Source organism: Abramis brama, assembly GCF_963993115.1.
Source record: "Abramis brama genome assembly, chromosome: 25".
Taxonomy (NCBI): Eukaryota; Metazoa; Chordata; class Actinopteri; order Cypriniformes; family Leuciscidae; genus Abramis; species Abramis brama.
The window spans coordinates 13325895-13347050 of NC_139987.1; the positions used below are offsets into that span (position 1 = coordinate 13325895).

The window sequence follows — 21156 nt, forward strand, 5'->3', positions numbered from 1 at the left end:
AATTATAGTTCATATTTTAAGATGTAAACAATAAAATATTCATAACTTGTCAGAATTTAGAACATAATCAAGCAGAACTTAGCCATCAAGTCATCCTTAATACCTACAAACAAGATCAAGTGCAGTTATTTTCATGCAAGGTATCTTCAATTATCAGGAAATTCACAAGCATCGCAACTAAACATGCTGAAAAAGCATTTTTCTTTCAACATAAATCTTTTCCCTTTCCCTCTCATTCTACTCCAAATCTGCATCTTTGTTACGGTGAGAGAGACGTTTCCTTTGTATGCCATGCAGGCATTAAAAGGAAAACCCTTGATATCTCCCCTGAATTACAATCAAAGTTCAAGAAGTCTGTAAGAGGAAGTGGGCTTGTGGTAAAGATCCTCAACTCCCATACGCTCCAAAAATGTGTTATCTTTCAAAAACCTAAACATAATACTTCAGTTTTGTGCAGTGTTTGGGGATGTGCAGCACAATCGGTCCTTTGTGCAGGTCTCTAAGAGATTTTGACATAACCTGACTCTGGAGAAAAAGAGGCCAAATCTCAGAGGCAAATTAGAGCTGAACTTGTTTCTCGACAGGCGTCTGAGTGAGAGTGCACTCTGATTTATTTCCCAAAGTGTGGGCAGGAATACCAATGCCTGCTCAAAGCAGCAGAGTGCTCTGCCGATAAGGCCTTCATAAATCCCACCAGCCTTTTTAGTTCACTTTCGCATCTGCGCAGAGACTTCCTAAATCGGAATCACTCTACATACAAACTATGAACTTCAACACGACACATCTCGTCTGGTGACCAAGATCAAGTGGGTTTGATTTCTGCTTATTTGGAAGTGTATTGCATGAACTGCCCACTTTCAATCATCTCAAAAATCTAGTGACAATGTCAAGGACTCATAACACACCATGCAAAATGACAGCTAAACGAATGTTGGTAGCGGATATGTGGCGGGCGTGCTGAGCCAATGCCACTGTCCTTCCTTGTCCCAGAAGTTTTACTTTGAAGATAAAAGACAACTCTTGTTCTCATGTATCCGCTTCCACTACAACTTGTCTTTTGCTGCTGGTAGGGCATTCAATTCTCTGTGGAAAATCCATGCTCATTTGAGGTTCTGGCACAATTGTGCACCACTCGCTTACTTTAAACACGGGCCTGATTAACAGGCTCAGCCTAATTAGCTGACATGTGAATGGGGAACCACAGTTACATCCCACTGCCCGTTGTAGTTCTCTAATCAATAGTCATTAGTTGTAATTAATAGTGAAGCAGGCACCACACAACAAGTTGTGCAAGTAACTGAGCAGCTTTTCTTCTTCAATATTGCAAATATCAGATCTCACATAACAGATTTTGAAACACAGACCGTGTTAGAAATCACAGAAGAACACTGATTCAAACCACACAGAGGTTAATTCCTACCTTTATAGGTCAGTGGTCTTCTCCAGTGGCAGCAAATTTCAGAGGCAATTGTAGACTCAGAGCACAAATTCATTGCCAAGACAAATAACATCACATTGACCTTTTAATACCATTCAGTCAGCACACTGCAGTAAAATGTTAGGGCATAAATTCACAACCATGTTCACAGGTTTTGTTTTATTATGCAAGCATCGACTCAGGACTGGTTAGTCATCAAAAGAGATAAAACATAGTAGACAACACAACCAAAAAGCACATAAAGAATAAAATTATAGGTACCTGTTTCATCATCAATGGAGAACCTTCCAAGACCACTTCTAGTTTTGATAGAGTATCTGATCACTCCATCTCTGCCCTTGTCATCATCTTGAGCAGTCACCTGGAGGACACTTGTTCCATGACGAGAGTTTTCCTTCACACTTCCCCTCACTGCAAATTCTGAGAAGTATGGCTCATTGAGGTTCTCATTGACATCAATGACTTCCACTTCAAGATAAGACTCAGAGCGAAGTTTCACTGGAAAACCCAAGTCCTCTGCAACCACTGAGAGATTGTAGAATTGTTGCTTCTCATAGTCCAGGTCCTTGGCCACCTTAATGGCGCCACTTTCAGCATGGATCTTAAATGTCCCATTGAAGTCATTGGACAAGGAGTATTTCACCCATCCACCAGATCCAATGTCTGGGTCTTGCGTTTGCAGCCAAGCTATAACTGCACCTATAGGAATGTCTTCCAACACACGGCAACTGTAACTCCTGGGAATAAACATAGGGGCACAGTCATTTATATCCTCGAGGTACACTCTCAGGGTTGTCTCAGAGAACATCTGATTCCCTCTTTCTGCCTTATCTCTAGCCTGAATTTTGAGGGTGAAATCCGAGATGGACTCCCTGTCCAACTGACTAGACACATAAACAGAGCCGGTCTCACTGTTAATGGCAAACATATTGGTGTTTGTTAACAAGGTGTATGAGATTTCACTGTTCTGACCGAGATCATCATCTGAGGCTGTGACCTGGATCACTTCTGTGCCGAAGGCTGCGTTCTCTGGTACAAAGGCAGTATAGCTCTTGAGGGAGAATTTTGGGCTGTTATCATTCACATCATCAATGTTAACTCTCAGCAATCTCCAGCTGGATTTCTGTGGAAGGCCCAAGTCATACACAGTTATGTTAAGGAGGTACCGATCTGATCGCTCACGGTCCAGCGGCTGATAAATGTAAATTAGGCCACTTTCCATGTCAATATTGAAGCAGCTGTCGACGTTCCCATCTGATATGACATGCAGGACACGACCATTGAAGCCAGTGTCACCATCATTCGTGTTCACTTGAAGTACACTGGCTCCCACAGGCATGTCCTCTCGAACTACAATATCTGATGGAAAGGATTCAAACTGAGGCGTCTGTCTGTTGACAGAGAACAGATCTGTGTAGCCTTCATCCACTTTGGATTTGCTAATGGCAGAGGCTCTTTTCAAAAGTTTCTCAGCTAACTTTTGTGCAACTTTTGTGTCTTGACAATTAAAACTCTTTGCTGCCATTCTGCCTCTGACTAATGATATATTTACAAAGGTGGGTTCGGAAAACAGCTCGGAATCTGACGCAGCTATCATCAAGTTGAACTGTTCGTTCTTTACAATTTTTGCAGTGAGGGGTCTTCTTAATGACAACATCCCAGAGTCTGGGTTAAGACTGAAGACATCTTGCTCATTTCCAGACATAATCTCATATTTAACCAGCCCAAGCTCATCAATATCAATGGCAGACATGGTGATGATCATCTGGCCCACAGGAAAATCACGCCCTATCGTACCTTTACAAGACACGCGCTCAAAAAGGGGTTGGTTGTCATTAATGTTCAACACTTGTACCGTGACATTGACTTCACTTTCTCGTCTATAAGGCGAGCCCCAGTCTGAGGCTCGGACGGCGAACACGTATGTCTCCAAAGATGATTCAAAATCCAGTTCTGTGGATGTTGTCAGCTCTCCTGTATTGGGGTTGATGATGAACGGGAGGGGCTGAAGGCTGGCTATGCCGTATGTTATGCACCCATTGTCACCTTTATCATCATCCACCGCTGATACAGTGAGAATGACAGTGCCAATGGGGATGCTCTCATTGACAGAAACATCATAAGACGTGCTCGTAAACATTGGGGAGTTGTTGTTAGCATCCTCAACTGTAATTTGCACCTTTGCCGTCATGCCACTCACTATCTCCATCACTTTCAACTCAAGGAGCTCCTGGCTTAATGTGGTAAACTCTTGCGCTGTTGAGATGACACCAGTGAGTGGATTAATGATAAAATAAATTGAATCTGAGGTCAGGCTTAGGGCGTAACTGATGACCGGCGGTCTTGGAGATATCCTCACAGTCTCTACTATGGTCCCTGGTGGTGCAATCTCGATAATTGAGGTTTTGTAAATCTTCTTTTCAAAATTCACCTTCACAGACTGTGGTTTTTTCACCAAGAGCTGAATAGTCTGAGTGTTGGAAAATCTTGGTGGTGTGCCTCTGTCTTTGGCTTGAAAAGTGAGATTGCAACCATAAGGAAATTTATCCCAGTTGACCGTTTCAGACATCTTCAGCTTGTACTCATTTCCAAGAGGAGCTCTGTCAAGGACAAACTGCTCCTGCGGATCACCTGCAATAATGGCAACCCACTCAATTTCTCCATTGGGTCCCTCGTCCAAATCTTCAACAGTAACAATGGCGTATACTGGCTCTTTGTCTGATATTTCAGGGTAAAGTGCAATTGCTTTCAGTGCTGGTGCAAACTCATTGATACGCACAACACTGATCACTAGTTTGGCTGTACTGCTAATACCACTGTTCCCATAAACCTTCATTCCACGATCCACTGCTAAAACTTCAAGGGCAAATCTGCGGTTGCTATCTGCATTAGGCTTGGCTGTGAGTGATACCACCCCACTGGTTGGGTGGACAGCAAACTCCTCCACATCGTCTTTGAAGAAATAGTAAAACTCGCCATTGGAGCCGATGTCTGCGTCAGTGGCGGTCACCTGAGCCACACTTGCTCCCAACGGAGTACTTTCTGGAATATCAATGACATAAGAAGTGGGAGAGAACAAAGGTCGGAGGTCGTTCATATCCATAATTTGCACATTAACTATCACAGAAGCCTCCAGCATGCCTTTGCCGGTTGCCCTAACTGTTAATGTATAATTATCCTGCACTTCGCGGTTTAGGATGGCAGCACTCCCACCGTTAGTCTGTATGCGGAGAAAGCAAAAGTCCCCCAGCACAAATTCCTCAGCCTGAAACAGCCCCTCATCGTCTCCAGATTCAATTAAATATTTGATGTCCAAAGGGCCCAACTCAGATAGAGCAATCCCCATTTTAACCTCAGTCCTAATGTATGACCGAGCTGCAGAGTTCTCATAAATGGTGGCATTGTAGATGGAGGCAGTAAACTGAAAGGAGGAGGACCCTCGCTCCTGCAGTTGCCCCAAACAAGGAAGCAGGTAAAGGAGCAATAAGAAGAAACTGGTGAGGCAGATCCCCATACTGCCCCCTGGGCAGCTGTTTATAGCCATGCCATCATCCAGTTACCCTGCAAATAAGAGAAATATGCAGTAAACCATTTCAATCTAGGGCATTTATCTCATCAAGACATATCCCTATTGCTCAAATAAATGTGATGCCAGTTATTTATTCAGAAGCCCTTGGTTTGGATTAAATCGTTTGGACAAAAAATATGATAATAAATACCTGACCCTTTTCTCATTGGAGTTAAATGGTAGCCTAATCTCACTGCAAGATTTATAATAGCAACGAGGAGCACACATGACGATTAATCATCCAAAACAAATGTGTAAATACTCACAGTAAATAATTGAAAGAAATGTGCAACAAGAGAAAATGTGTCTAAATTACACAACTACAGTTTGACATTATATTTGTATTGCATTTAAAGTGAATAACTTTGATCATGTCAAACAAAACCTATCCTCTCAGATGCACGCACGACTCTACATTAAAATACGGTTGTAATCAAAGGAAACTTTCAACGCTGTGGAGTCGTAAAATATGTTTGTTACCGAGAGCGGGCAGTCTTGTTCTCCGATATGTAGTGCATCAAAAAAAATGTGAATGAGCTCTTACCTCTGGCTTAATGAGAAAGAAATCTCTTCGCTACAAACATTCAGGAGCCCGCTCTGTGAAACTACATCCTTCACTTCTCTGCCATACAGGACTCACTGCCACTCACAGTAGACTGTAATCAGTGGAACGCGCACCTCCTAAAGCGCGCTCACGAGCGCACGTTATCCCGTGAATGCGCAAACGAAACCGGAGTTGGTGTTGTTGCTGCTGTCCCATTGCAACAATAGGATGTAAACATTATCTAATACAAACATTAGCCAATTAGAATAATGTGTTTACGCTACATAGAGCGCACAAAACAATTTATGTTCTTTAAAATATCGCTAAAACGTATTTATTGTTATTTTAATATAAAAAATAACATGTTCATGGTATGCAACAAAATAAACAAAAACAATAATTTCATGTGACAGAGTGAAATAGTACTGAACAAGGTTCGTTTTCATGCACAGCCTTGTCTGTGTTTTTTATTTAAACTCCGTTAGGCGGTGCATCTCATCTCCCACTCATCCCGTAATTCCAGTTCCGAAACATTCCGAAAATACACGATTGGAGCCGAAGCTCTGAACGACAACTTACGGAAATTCACGAAAGATTCCGGAAGAGACCTCACGACGGGAAGCAGCAGCGGCTAGCTAGTAAAGACTTCGGACCATTCCCTTTTGACCACGTTGTACAACATACTTTTGCATTTTTGTCAAACATTATGTCTGTACTGTGTTATAATAAAGGATGTGGACAACGTTTTGACCCCGACAAGAATTCGGATGGTAAGACTTTAGATAACAAACGATAGCTGCATTGCTATGACTGATAGCAGGGTAAATTTGGAAAGAAAACCACTTGTGTTTAACAACATTTATTCATATACATATATTATTAACAAAACATGACCACGTCTAAAAAGGGTCAGCTATTAATTTTATTGGAACGTTATTTAGCATGTTAATGTAGTGAAGCATCTACAATGAAGCTGGTCATAACGTTTGAATGATGTTCAATCAATAGCACAGACTTCGTAAATTAATATTTGTTTTATAGATGGCTAGAATACAAGCGTTATATAAACGTCTTAATGAAAAATCCTGTAGTTGAGCAGTTAGCAGCTAGAGGAGTAGCAAACTAACTATAAGCTGCACATTGTGTGAACATATTTTTTTTTTTTTTTTTTTTTTGCAGAAAAAGTAACATATAGATAATAACACAAAATATAAACTGTGTGAACATAATATAGACAAGTGACTATATTCCTGTGACGTCACATTTCAGAATCAATCTCTTCTTATCCATAGATTCATGCACATACCACCCCGGAGTGCCAGTGTTTCATGATGCATTAAAGGTGTGGACATTCAAAAAGATCAGTTTACTTAGGCTATTTATGGGAAATATGTCACTGTTACTCAGAGTTAAACCTATTAAATTGTGTCTTGCATCGCTTCCCAGGGTTGGTCTTGCTGCAAGAGACGAACAACTGACTTTTCAGATTTCCTCAGTATTGCTGTGAGTGCTACAACTCGTCTGTGATGAGAATGAATGATCACTTTCATAGACAGAGTTGTGTAATTGCTCATATAAATTATAAATATCTAATTATATTGAAATGGCTAAGTCTTGAAATGTTTGTCTGTATTTATGAATCTCTTAGGGTTGCACGAAAGGCCCTCATAATCAGGAGAAGCCCTCTGAGCCTGTTAAACCAGAGGTAAAGTTCTCTGCGGACAAGAACGTGAATGACGTGAAGCAAAAATGTGATGAATGCATAACCCAAACACCAAAACCTCTGGAGTCTATTCAGCGACCAAGGTAAAAATGCACTTGGAAAGTACAGGGTCTTCCCCATTTGTATCTTCCAGCTCATTAGTTCAGATGATAAAGTAATGCAGCATTAAATCTATAGAGAACAAGTTATTCTCATTAACAGTCCACCCAGCCAAAACTCACATTGATGTTAGAACCTCTTAAGGATAAATGACTGAAAACATCCATTTTTAATTGTTTTTGTAGTCCAGATGAGCCTTTCTCTATTCTACAACGGAAGATCTCTCCTTCGCTCAAACAGGCTTTAGAAAAGCTAAAAATAACTGAAGAAAATGCACAGGAGATAAAAGGTAAGAAAAGCCAGACCCTCTTTTTCCCTACCTGTCTATATTTGTCTTCTAATCTGATGTATTTTATTTTCTTTCTTGCATTATAGAGGAGGATAGTGATGAAATTAAGATAGGGACGTCCTGTAAGAATGGAGGCTGCAGTAAGGTACTGTTCGCACTCTCTGCTTCTCCGATTAGAAACCATGGCACATAAAGTTTCTTTAGTTCATTATATAAACAATGGATTCTCATTCTTTTGTTTTCCAGACATTCAGCGGACAAGCCAGTGATGACGAGACGTGTTTGTATCATGCTGGTGTACCTATCTTCCATGAAGGGTAAATTAGCATCCGATCAAAACTGAAAATGACTACTAGAAAAGTGTAGATGTAGAAATCTCAGATATATCTGCGGATTCTGCAATTTAGGGTACGTTTACCCGACAATGATGTACTGTTTTTTCCTTAGCGTTTTCTGCGTACAGGCGACAACGTTGTCAAAACGATCCCCATTCACACGGATCCGCGAAAACGACTAAAACCACTGTATTATGTTGCCAGGCCAGTATTTGGCGATGTCACTTTGTAAAGAAACACTACGTGCCTATAGACTGAACACGAAATTCGCATGACGTCATCATTTTCACAAATTCATGTTTTTGTTGTTTACAAGGAGACGATAAAAGTAACTGTTTTGTACACAACCCGATTTCAAAAGTTTGCGTTTTCAGGCCCCCAAAATGCAGTTGTCATGTAAATGAACGGCCAAAAGGTATAAAAAGTTTTCCGTTTTTTGGTTGAAAACCGTGCCATGTAAACTGCCCCTAAGTCTTTTTTTATCTTTCCTCATAAAAGGATGAAATATTGGAGCTGCTGTAAGAGGAAAACCTCAGACTTCAACACGTTTCTGTCTCTGGAGGGCTGTACCCGAGGAAAGCATCAGTGGAATATGAAAAATACAGTAAGTGCCTACCATGAGATTTAAATGTCAAAGAACTATATTACTTGCATTGGATTTTTCCCCTCTGCATTTTGTAGATGGCAATTATACTGTATTTTTACATACTCTCCAATTAAACAGTATCACAACACTGTGCAGCTCTAGCAGGCCCAAATGCTACTTTCAAATTAACATAATTTGTTGAAGACCAAATTATTAAATACGTTTACATGTGAATATTGTTTGAAGTGGAGGATGACATTTTTTTTATGTGTGTACAGGGAAAAAAGGTTGTACCATGCAGGTTTGATTGGCACCAAACAGGAAGTCAGGTCATCATTTCCATTTATGCCAAAAATTCAATACCAGAGCTGAGCTCGGTGGAGGGGAACAGTACTGTGGTAAGACATCAAGGCAAAATTATTTGCAAAATTCTGTATACTGGTAGTTATATTTTATTTTCCAAATTTTCCAAATAAGGCTATTTTTTTTATTCTTTGCAGCTCAAAATCCACATTATATTTGAAGGAGAGAAAGAATTTGAACAGCAGATCAGTTTGTGGGGCGTGAGTATTCAGTTGTAAAGTACTTTTATCATACTTTTTTTCATTAAAGCTTGAAGTGAATACATTTTGTGGCAGTAGTGTTACTGGATAGAATAATAATAAAAAAAGGTTTCCCAAAGTTGTCTCTGCATATGAAAAAGTATTGTAATTTCACAATATTTTATATTTTCATGTAGTTCTGGTCCTAAAGGAATTTCCACTCCAAATCATTGCTTTAATATAAACTTCAGCACCACAATACAAACAAAGCATGACTTTAATAATTTTAAGATTGTCTGTTTGCTTTTACCTAAGGTGATCGATGCAAGTAAAAGTTTGGTGAACATGATGGCTACCAAAATTGAGGTTTTGTTGAAGAAGGCAGAGCCAATGTCATGGGCCCGGCTGGATCTTCCACCTCCTCCAAAGGATAAAGAGAAAGAAAAAGATGTTGACAGTGAGGATGAGTGTGATGATTAAATTAAGAGACTGTAAGAGGACCAACATTCTTAGCTCTGAGTGGGAATCATTTTATCTTATTGTATGGTTTGATGCATAATGAAGCATGAATGTTATATAAATTCTCAAATCTTTGTCCAAGGTCAAATTATAGATTTATTGTACAGAGCATGTTTAGAGGGTTTTTTTTTTTTTTTTTAAGAAAGCTCTCACAAAGAACCATCAATTACTCTGAATAGGTTATATTGATTCAGACCAAAATGTGTCCAATCCTAGTAAGTGGAGCATTTCACATTCCACGTTTTCTGGCTGAAGCAAAGAGTCATTAAAGATGCATTCATTAATATTGGTTTATTTGGAGTTCACACTTGCTAATGTGTCAAGCTGAAAGAACACATTTCTCTTCTATAAGATTACTTGGTATTCAAAATTATTGCTGTGAAACGGTTACAATTTGCCAATTTAAAGACACCTGATACAGTAGTCCAGGATTTGTACAAGGGATAAATCTGTTTTGGGAGGGAGTACATTTTTCCAAAAACAAAAGATGCTCAAGCATCAAGTTTGATTTGAATCATTGTCTAAAACTATCGAGCATGTTAATATCTATATGTTATGAATTTAGGTGATCCTGGAGACGTGTATACTTGACTGGTCTTAGTTTATACCGTAATGATGGCACAAAACTAATGTTACAGTGGTTAACCATTGCCAACACCAAATAATACTTACTGTAAGCCATTTGTCATGACTCAGCACGTTAAGTGGCTCTGGTGGCATTTACAAAAAACAAATCTAAAACTGGCACGATCTTTCATGAAAACTTGTACTGTACAATGCAGTTGCCTTGCCGCCCCCCAAATCAAGAAAAATAGGCCAGAACATGCTGCAAAAATAATCCTTTATTCAATTGAAGCTTTAAAAAAAAAAAAAAAATGATATCAAAAGTCAAATCTTTTTTGGACCTCAGATGCTCCAAAGACAAAGTTTGTGTCTGTGGCTTCCGTTGTCAGGCACTGATCTTCACCATCCTGAGAGCGTCGTGGGAAGACAGAGGGTAAAAAGAAATGGTGAATGGTTTATGGAAAATGTCTTAGTTTTCCCAGATCAAAGTGCATTTGCAAACAAAAGGATTATGAAAACATTTGACAAACTTGCTAACAAAAATGAAATTCAGCGACACCCACCTCACTGAAATACTTCTCAATAAGAGCTTGAGCCGCTCTATAAACAGTATTGTTCTCATGGTTTTGAAGAAACTCAATTCGATCCAGCCCTCCCACCTCCTCCACCAACAAACAAAGCTTATCCACCTCACCAAGTTTCTCAGCAGCCTGCAGAAGGTACACAGTTGATATTTTAGCATCTCACAATGCAAAGCACTGGGAGTTGCAGGAGGGTTTTTGCAGATTTCTTTATGAAGCCACACACACTGTGAACTCACCAAGAAAATGTTATTTATAGCATCTAGGATGACCAGGACAGTCTTGGTGTCTTTAACTTGAAGCAAGTTCAAGATGGCCTCTAAAGCACCACACTTGACCAGATGAACAACTTGGTCTACGGTCCCACCACTTGTGTAGTTAGTCACTGCCCATACTGCCTCTCGCTGGGTTTTGAAGTCACCCTGCAAAACAAGGAGTTTGAGTATCCCAAAGTGTCAAGTACTGGCCAAACCAACACTGAAAAAGCACATTGTATTTTGGTACGCAAGACATTTTAATCACCAAATTAGACATCCATTTATGAATCCCAATTAGAAGAATACACCACAAAATATTGGCAAACTAATGCAAAAATCAGACCACCACTGCGGCCCAAAAAGGTTTTGGTTATCAAAGACAAATCATGATATAACCACAAACATTAAAAACAGAATTTCTTGCACAAGACATTCATTGTAATGATTTGCTTGTACAAGCTCTTTCCATACAATTACCTCAAAGATTTGACAATGCATGTTAGAGTATAGTTTTCCCAACTAGAAATGAAACCACATTTCAAAGGGCCTCAGGAGGGACTACTTCTATAATTGGCCTCATTTTATGCCCAGCTTTAGGAGAAGCATGCAATCACGTTGAAACCAGAACGTTTTATAGGCAACTCTGCGGGGGCAGAAAACTCAACATAAAAGCAAGACATCAGTTATGACATACATTCCTTAGGAGATCCACCAGAGGAGCCAACAATCCACACGTGATGAGCTGTTGAATCTGTTGGCAGGGTCCAGCTGCAATGTTGGACACTGCCCAAGCTGCCTCCTTCTGAACACTGGACTTAGGGTGTCGCATCAGCTGGGGCAAGGCACTCAACACGCCTGCATCAATGGCCGCTTGCGTCTGCAGGTCTGAACCGCTGACAATGTTCCCAATCGACCGTAGGGCTGGTGTCTAGAGAATATTAGTGAAACTCCTCTTAAGTGGCCCAACATCAAGACCAAAAAGGTAAAAACACTGGAGTACTTACCACCACAGAGAGTTCCTCAAAGCCCAACAGCTCAACCAACCGTGGAAGAATTCCAGTCTTGATGACCACGTCAATTCGTTCATTGGGTCCATCGGTGAGGTACGAAATGGCCCAGCATGCATCAGACAGGACGGATTTGTCACCGTGGTGGAGCAGTTGGATTATGGAGGGGAGCATTTGTTGGACAGCACTGAAACGAGGGAAGGGATTCTTGTTCCTACAAAGGTTCGACAGGGTCCATGTAAGGTTGCGAAGGTACCCCACCTGCAAAACATTTTATGTGGTTTACATTCTGCATGTTTGTTTACATTTGCCATTTCAGAGATGTGGCGAGTCGAGAAGAAACTCACAGGAGCATCTGGTGTGAGCCGTGCCAACAACGCAGGGATGACGCCACAGTCGATCAAGGAGTCTCGATAGGATGGACCATCACCTAAAATGGAAGCATGAACACTGGGGCAAATGGTTCCACAACTTCAGAGTAGTACAACTAGCACAGTTTTCTACAAAATACCCAAGTTTCACCAAACATTACAGTGCAAGTGTTCAACCTCCATATTCTTTTAGGATGTAGAGGCCCCCTGAAGTTCAAAGTATCCTCACCTGCAATGTTGCCTAAAGCCCAGACAGCCTGTTCACTGATGTTCAGCATTGGTGAAGCCAGCAGGGCGATGAAGGCTGGTACCGCTCCATGCTCTACCACTTGCTGTGTGTGCCAAGAAGTGCCAGATGCAACATTAGTAAGGGACCAGGCAGCCTCAAACTGCAGCATAGGGTCATCGTTCCTCCCTAGAAACTCCACAAAGCGAGTCAGAAGTCCTGCTTCAACGATCTCCTTAAGGGGAGGGTTCCTCTCCCGAGAAAGCAGCTTCCTGTAGGGATCAATTTGAAGGCTGGTAATGCTCTGTAACATGATTTGAGATGACTGCTAGTCAAGTTAAGATTGGTTACTGTACCTAGCTGCTTGACAACCTTGTCTCTGCATCTCTGGGCTGTCAGCGTTCACACTTGCAACAATCTCTTGAATCGTTGCAGATATGACCTTAACAAGATGAAAACAGTGAGATAAAGTATTGTAAAAACGGGTTTTAATTGAAGGTAGAAGTAGTAAACACCTGTTCGTTGTCAGTGTTAAACTCTGGTGACAGAGGTTCCTCATCTCCTAAGGATGAAATATTTCTCCTCTTCAGAATACTTTCAACCCTATGAGCTTTTCGAAGCTCAACACATTCTGCAATTCTGCGGTCACGCATTTTCTGCAAGCAGAGATAGGGTGAGTGAATCAATCAAGAGATTAAGGAGAGAATTGTTGAAAGTGGAAAAAATAGCCAGAATGGATGCACAGCTCACCGTTGGCTCCTTGCCCTTATTTTTGAACTTCGACATGCGTTTATCAGACAGATTTTCAGTAGGCATTTTGACACTCAATGCACTAGCCATAGGCAAATCACTCCTAACAAACTTCTACAGGAGGTTTTAAGATGAAACGTTACAATAACTGCTAAAACAGAACTGACAGCAGGAGTTTGTGTACAAAACAGATCTCTCAGCGCTAGACTCAACTGCAATAAAAATTTAACCAGCTGCAAAGAGCATTAAATAGACAAGTACAATTAGAATCAGGTGATATTAATTTATAGCCTTGGGACACACCTCAGATCAGAGGATTCACCCTTTGTTTGGTGTGTATTAGATGTTCTTTCACGTTTTAGATCACACAACTACAGTATAATAATTATAAAAGTCAGTCAATAACCATCTAATGCCACAACCTAAGAAAAATATAATTTTTATTTTTTTGAAATGTGTGCCTGTGAAATAAAAAAGTATGTTATTGCCATCTAGAGGCCAATAGTGATATAATAAGACACAGAAAAGCTGCTTGTCTTCATTGTCTTTTTGAATGAATGTCCCTTGCAGCCATATATATATGGTATATATATATATATATGTGTGTGTGTGTGTGTGTGTGTGCGTGTGTGTGTGTGTGTGTGTGTGTATAAACCATTTCTATTGAAGTACATCAAATATGAAAAATAGTACTATACATTTTACCTAAAAATACATCTATATATTTTTAATAAAACCTTTAAATACATTACATTTTATTAATAATACAATATCTGATACCTCAACTTCATAGTGTCACTTGGATTTGCTCCGGAAAAACTTAGTATTACAGTATAAAGTATTACATATTTTACAGTTAACGGTTGTATTGCTATAACTGTAGGCCTGTATAGCATGACTAGTTTTGAATGTGATCTACATCAGTAATTCAAGTGTTCAAATGAATATGTAAAAAAAAAAAAAAAAAAAAAATTGATTACACTTGTAGTAAAATAAAGAGATAAATTTTTACATTTCTTACTTGTCTTACTCAAACTTCTCTCTTCTGTACAGCAAAACAATGTCAGAAGGACTGGACACAACCACAGAACTGTCAAAATTTTCTCATTAAAACGAGCTACTTGGATAGTCTGTTTTTTTTTATATATAGTATGGATTGTTTAGTTTAAAAGTGAATCAAATCACATCTAAATGTATTTTTAAAGCGCCAGAGTGTACAAAAGTGCAGTACAAATTTTATAAGGATAAAAAAAAAACAACCTCATATTAGAGAAATAAATAAATAAAAATCAATAATAAACAAACACCACAAATGCATCTAATCCAAACCTAATGGTCCTTACAAAGTAGCAAAGGCCTCATCAAACAAATACGTCTTGAGAAAGGTTTTAAACATGTTTACAGAGCTAGAGGATCTAATAGACATAAGTAAACCATTCCACAACTTAGGGCCAGCAACTGAGAAAGCACATTGTAAAAGTGTGCAACTGAATAATATTAATGATAAAACTAAATTATACCCTGTAAGTTGTGAGTTATTTCTGGTCTGCTGTTGATGGTATAAGTGACTAACTGATCTGATTGTGTTGTGGGGTTGTAAAACCAAAAGGTTATAAACAGCACTGACATGATAAATTATATCATTTTTTGAGTTACCAGATGATGGCGCTGTGCCCGTATGACTAAGGGAAGTGGTCAAAGTTCTGCATCAGTCCTTATAGTCACTGCAAGAAATATTTAAGAGAAAAAAACTAATAAAACCGGTCAAGGAATGACCAGATTCTTGAACCTTTACAGCTTTTTAAATATGACTTTTAATTAAAAAAACAGCGAATACTGCAATGGACGATAAATACCTCTATAGTTTGTAAAACAGAGAAGTTTATGGGTATACAAAATAAAAGATCACTTGACAAAAAAAAAAAAATATATATATATATATATATATATTTTTAGACTTTACTTATACAAAAAGAGGTGACTGTGAGTTTGTAACTTCTGTATGGTTTTCATCTTCATGGACTGTTAAAACAAGATGTAAATATTTAGAAAAATATATGTCACGTGACGCGCGCGAGAGTTGTTGCTGAAGTGAACGCGCATCGCACGCGCTCATACACCCAGAGACACTCCAATTGTGAGAAGAACACGAGCAAAACAACGACCGAACGGTAAGTTACATTATCACTGGTGTTTTCATAATCATTAGCGTTGGTATTTAACACTTTTCAATATATGTCTAATGCCTCACGCTTAAATTCATGGTCATGTTTCTGATGATTTGAACGGTCATGTGCTTCCTTAGTGAGTTCTTCATGTAAGTTCTTGATTATGTGTTATGGCATTGGCAACACATGAAGTGGTATTCCGCCACAGTGTGATTTTCATTGCCATACATAGATTCAGATTCACTGGATTATCAGCACCATATATTTCAGCACCATGGACAGCTCATACAACAGCGAATGCTTATTGGATCGTGTAACTTTTGAGTCTCGCACCTTAATTAATCAATCTATTAATTAAGTAATATCTTGCTAATGTTTAATGTCTCTTTTAAATGAACTATTACATGAACAAAATAATGTACAACAGCTACAACAAAGAAAAGAAAAGAAACCGTTCAACCATTAGCAAACTGTCTATACAGTATGGATTTCTGTGTACTATTGAGTTACTGTTGGTGGTTTGTCACGAATTCAATTTAACGGAATGCACTTTGTAAGTCTCCCCAACAATAATGTGTTTAAGGAATTCAGGGTTTTCTGTCGTTTTGGAAAACTTAAGATATCCTGTCCAGTCCTGGCTGTTTAAAAATGCATCGTAGTTCCTTTGAAGTTAGAGCGCAAAACATACAATAGCAATAGAAGAACATAAATAGTGCATCTATGTCCCAATACCAACTCTGTGTTTTGAACACAGAATTGAGTATGAAGAATCAATCTGATTAAGTATACATGGGGTTCTGTGTTCATACAGTGGGGTTCTAGTATGTTGCAAACAAAAAGTATAGTATAAATCCCTCTCCCGTGTTTTCTTGACGTGACGTCATTTGGTATGATTTCTCCATGTGATCTGTAAAAGTATGAGATATTGCCCTCAGGTCATATATATATATATACATATATTATGATATAATGGCTGGCTTATGGCTTATAACCAACAATCATTCTGGGGAATTCTGTATTTATCCCTTTAAGCTGTGTAACTCCTTTTTAATCAAATTAATAATTCATTTTGAGTAATGAAAAAGAGGTTAAGGGTAAAGAGGCAGTATAAATATTCAGTGGCTGCAAATCTGCATAAGATCATTATCTTCTGGGTCTCGGTGTTTTGGAAAATCTCTGAGGTTATGAATACATGAATCTGAATCAATACATCTTTTAAGATTTGCATGCTTATTGTTTCTAACAGGTGTTAATGATGCATCCCATTACTGAGATCCGACTGGAATAAGCACGTTTCACGAACTTCTTCATGTGCGTTTCAACTTTGTTTTCCTCCTGATCTCGAGATATTTAGAGGAAGGCAGAAAAATCCTCACTCTTTAGAATAAGACGTTGCCCTGGCGACAGCTCATCCTTATCACGACTCTCACAAATATGCACCTCTGTGATTCAGTGGGAGGTTGATGATCTCTAGGGATATTGCTCTGAATATTTCTGCTTCTTGTGACTCTTTCAGATGCCCTGAGGAACCTTCTTGTATTCTACACTCTGATCTGAGAGGGCCGAGGAAATGGGGATTTTGCATTTACTGTTGTTTGTGCTGATCGGAGACAGATTGGGTCCTACACGGCCGGATAATTTAGCGAAGGCCCAGGCGAGCGAGCGACGCGTCTTGGCCCACATCCCCGGCGACATCATCATAGGGGCGCTCTTCTCCGTCCATCATCAGCCGCCAGCCGACAAGGTTCACGAGCGCAAGTGCGGCGCCGTACGCGAGCAGTACGGCATCCAGCGGGTGGAGGCCATGATGCACACCCTGGACCGCATCAATGCGGACCCACACATCCTACCCAACATCACGCTGGGCTGCGAGATCAGAGACTCCTGCTGGCATTCGGCCGTGGCTCTGGAGCAGAGCATCGAGTTTATCCGTGACACCCTGGTCTCGGCCGAGGAGGAGGAGGGCATGACCAAGTGTTTAACTGAAGATGGAGGGACTCCCATGAAAGGGAAGAAGCCCATTGTGGGGCTGATCGGGCCTGGGTCCAGTTCTGTGGCCATCCAGGTTCAGAATCTCCTTCAGCTATTCAACATTCCCCAGATTGCGTATTCGGCTACCAGCATGGATCTCAGCGATAAGTCTTTGTACAAGTACTTCATGAGGGTGGTGCCCTCCGACGCCCAGCAAGCCAGAGCGATGGTGGACATCGTCAAACGATACAACTGGACCTACGTGTCTGCCATTCACACTGAAGGTACGTGATCTCTCTCCTTAGAGAAGCATTTTTCTTCACGGTTATCATGAGATTTTCCAATGCCTCTTAGAAGAACTGAATCTGCCCTGAAACTCTTTTAGCTCTGGAAGTTGAATTTCTTCCTCATATTAGTATTTCACAAAAGTCTTCCAGTGAAAAACACAGATCTCCACCAGCACGTAACACTATTATTTAACCCTTGTGCATTGTTCAAATTTACTACCTTTCGTTATGTTCGTGGCTGAAAACAGCCACTACATTAAACTGCTGTAAAAATGTATCAGATAAATATATTTTTCAATTTTTTTTGCATAAATCTATTAATCAACCTCAGTCCTGCTCAAAAATACTAAATGTTTAAAAAAAAATCAGGATTTTAACTCTTTAATTGCCAAATACGTAAATGATGTCACCGATTTGGGAAAAAAAACACACAAAATGACTCATTTTCAATATAAAATGTGATTGTGGACTGGATTTTTTTTTACCTTTTATCACAGTCTTGGACATGTCAAAGATTAGAAATAACATTGGTTTTGATGCATTGTTAGTTTTTCTGCAGCATCAGATTTTAACTTTTTCTCCCTCATTTACTGTTCGTGGCTGTTTTTGCCCCATTGACTTCCATTATAACCACATTTTTTGATTGCAAAGCCATGACACCATATAAGCATGCATTTTTGATTGTTGGAGGTTTTCCCTGTTGGGAAGAGGTAAAATTTGTAATTTTTACTGTTGATAACCAGGTGGCACCATTAACCCTTTAGATAGGCCTGTGCAAAAAAAAGCTTAGTTTCTGGCTTTTACATGGAGTTATATGGAGTTTATATGGAGTATAATAGCATAATAAAGTGTGTGTGTGTGTGTGTGTGTGTGTGTGTGTGAACTCACCTTGATGCGTCTGAGAAAATCAAAATATGCACCTCAGCTCTCAGAACTACATGGAGTAAACAAAAACAAAGTAAGTGTATTTATGCATCTGCTGCCTTTTGATGGTGAGAAATGCAGACTAAACAAAAACAAAGCAAGTGGATTTAAACGCGTGCATGCAAGCCTGCTGGTCATTTGATGGTGAGAAGAGCAGCAAGCAACATGAGAAAGGGCTTGACTTGTAGTGAAGTTTTAGAGATGATTATGCAGCCTGACCCTTCCAGCGAGCTGCAGGATGTATTGTCTTCTCCCTCTGACACCACAGACTCAGGAGAGTCAGATCCTGATTTGGATGTGGCACCCTCATCATCCTCTCTAGCTTCCACTGAAGGCGAGGAGGATTCGGAGGATCCTGGATCTGGGTGGATTGGGAGAAATGGCGAAGCGGAGACAACTCCCTTTCTTCATCCTGCCAGAGGCGTGACTCCAGGGCCGACGCGCTATGCCATCACAAGGCATAGTCATACATGTTTGTATGACTGTACAAACATGTATGTGTTGACGCAAGTCATGCTGACAATGAGGTCAATCATCTCCTCCGTAAAAAACAGATTGAACACGGAATCCATGTTCTGGGCCCTTGCGAAGGCATAGCGCGTCGGCCCTGGAGTCACGCCTCTGGCAGGCTGAAGAAAGGGAGTTGTCTCCGCGTTAGTGGAAAACCACACTTCGCCGTTTCTCCCAATCCACCCAGATCCAGGATCCTCCGAATCCTCCTCGCCTTCAGTGGAAGCTAGAGAGGATGATGAGGGTGCCACATCCAAATCAGGATCTGACTCTCCTGAGTCAGTGGTGTCAGAGGGAGAAGACAATACATCCTGCAGCTCGCTGGAAGGGTCAGGCTGCATAATCATCTCTAAAACTTCACTACAAGTCAAGCCCTTTCTCATGTTGCTTGCTGCTCTTCTCACCATCAAATGACCAGCAGGCTTGCATGCACGCGTTTAAATCCACTTGCTTTGATTTTGTTTAGTCTGCATTTCTCACCATCAAAAGGCAGCAGGTGCATAAATACACTTACTTTGTTTTTGTTTACTCCATGTAGTTTTGAGAGCTGAGGTGCATATTTTGATTTTCTCAGACGCATCAAGGTGAGTACACACACACACACACACACACACACACACACACACACACTTTATTATGCTATTATACTCCATATAACTCCATGTAAAAGCCAGAAACTAAGCTTTTTTTTTGCCCAGGCCTATCTAAAGGGTTAATGGTGCCACCTGGTTATCAACAGTAAAAATTACAAATTTTACCTCTTCCCAACAGGGAAAACCACCAACAATCAAAAATGCATGATTATATGGTGTCATGGCTTTGCAATCAAAAAATGTGGTTATAATGGAAGTCAATGGGGCAAAAACAGCCACGAACAGTAAATGAGGGAGAAAAAGTTAAAATCTGATGCTGCACAAAAACTAACAATCCATCAAAACCAATGTTGTTTCTAATCTTTGACATGTCCAAGACTGTGATAAAAGGTAAAAAAAAATCCAGTCCACAATCACATTTTATATTGAAAATGAGTCATTTTGTGTGTGTTTTTTTCCCAAATCGGTGACATCATTTACGAATTTGGCAATTAAAGAGTTAAAATCCTGATTTAAAAAAAAAAAAATAGTATTTTTGAGCAGGACTGAGGTTGATTAATAGATTTATGCAAAAAAAATTGAAAAAAATATTTATCTGATACATTTTTACAGCAGTTTAAAGTAGTGGCTGTTTTCAGCCACGAACATAACGAAAGGGTAGTAAATTTGCCCACGGTGTACTGTTGAGTTTTTGAAAAATTTCAAAGCATTTTCCCAAAATATGTGTCAAAATAAGATTTGTCACCAAAAATCATTCCATTTGCTGAAACACAGAGAAAGTTATGGCCAAATTAAGACTCAAAAATACCCCGTAGTGGATGAAAACATCCCCAACAGCACATAAGGTAGTGCTAAATCTTCCACATTCTCAAAGTGAGAGATTTCCAGAGGGATTTTTTTTAGGTGATAATGTATCACTCTATCTGTCGTGGTTCACCTTTATCTAGGCCTAAACAGCAAAATCTCTTTATTTTTCATAGAGGGAAATGACACATCACAGTCCTTATAAAGTGTGTATGTCTCATATGCAGAATGTGCCACATATAGTCAAGATCCATTATTTTTAAGTACTTTTTTTATTAAATTATACTTGGTTAGAAAATATTTAACACCGTTTAAACTGCACAAAGTCAAACTCTATATCTTGGAGTATCATACTATTGTAGTTTTTATAAATATTTTGAATTCGTTTTTATTTTTATTTAGTTTTGTTTTCATTTTAATTTTAGTTAAATTTTGTTGGGTGTTCTTGTAATTGTATTTATTTATTTTAATATAACTATATAGTAGTGCTGGCAACAATC

At 39.6% G+C, this 21156-nt stretch overlaps 4 protein-coding genes across 4 annotated transcripts in view; 2 read left to right on the top strand and 2 right to left on the bottom strand.

Moving 5' to 3' along the window:
• Window positions 1-5642, bottom strand: part of fat3b (FAT atypical cadherin 3b) — a 64269-nt gene extending 58627 nt beyond the window's left edge. The window contains exons 1-2 of the mRNA XM_084103685.1: window positions 5551-5642; window positions 1700-4999 (exon numbers count right to left, since the gene is read on the bottom strand). Of these exons, the coding sequence (XP_083959811.1) occupies window positions 1700-4982 (3283 nt within the window). The 5' untranslated portion in view covers window positions 4983-4999; window positions 5551-5642. The remainder of the gene's footprint in view (window positions 1-1699; window positions 5000-5550) is intronic.
• Window positions 5643-6143: 501 nt separating this feature from the next.
• chordc1b (cysteine and histidine-rich domain (CHORD) containing 1b) lies at window positions 6144-9788 on the top strand. The gene is made up of 11 exons (XM_084104870.1): window positions 6144-6320; window positions 6843-6892; window positions 6997-7053; window positions 7199-7356; window positions 7558-7661; window positions 7748-7806; window positions 7908-7978; window positions 8495-8600; window positions 8861-8980; window positions 9083-9145; window positions 9440-9788. Exons 1-11 carry the CDS (start codon window positions 6257-6259, stop codon window positions 9602-9604), a joined length of 1017 nt encoding a protein of 338 aa, XP_083960996.1. The 5' UTR covers window positions 6144-6256; the 3' UTR covers window positions 9605-9788.
• A 679-nt stretch (window positions 9789-10467) lies between these two features.
• Window positions 10468-13618, bottom strand: kpna7 (karyopherin alpha 7 (importin alpha 8)). The gene is made up of 10 exons (XM_084104869.1): window positions 13400-13618; window positions 13165-13305; window positions 13006-13091; window positions 12653-12921; window positions 12400-12482; window positions 12050-12313; window positions 11740-11973; window positions 11028-11210; window positions 10771-10917; window positions 10468-10614 (listed from the first exon to the last, which is right to left on the bottom strand). Exons 1-10 carry the CDS (start codon window positions 13487-13489, stop codon window positions 10525-10527), a joined length of 1587 nt encoding a protein of 528 aa, XP_083960995.1. The 5' UTR covers window positions 13490-13618; the 3' UTR covers window positions 10468-10524.
• Window positions 13619-15516: 1898 nt separating this feature from the next.
• Window positions 15517-21156, top strand: part of LOC311076109 (ras-related protein Rab-38-like) — a 39258-nt gene continuing 33618 nt past the window's right edge. Inside the window, exons 1-2 of the mRNA XM_084104007.1 lie at window positions 15517-15570; window positions 17084-17822. Coding sequence (XP_083960133.1) covers window positions 17138-17822 — 685 coding nt within the window. The 5' untranslated portion in view covers window positions 15517-15570; window positions 17084-17137. The remainder of the gene's footprint in view (window positions 15571-17083; window positions 17823-21156) is intronic.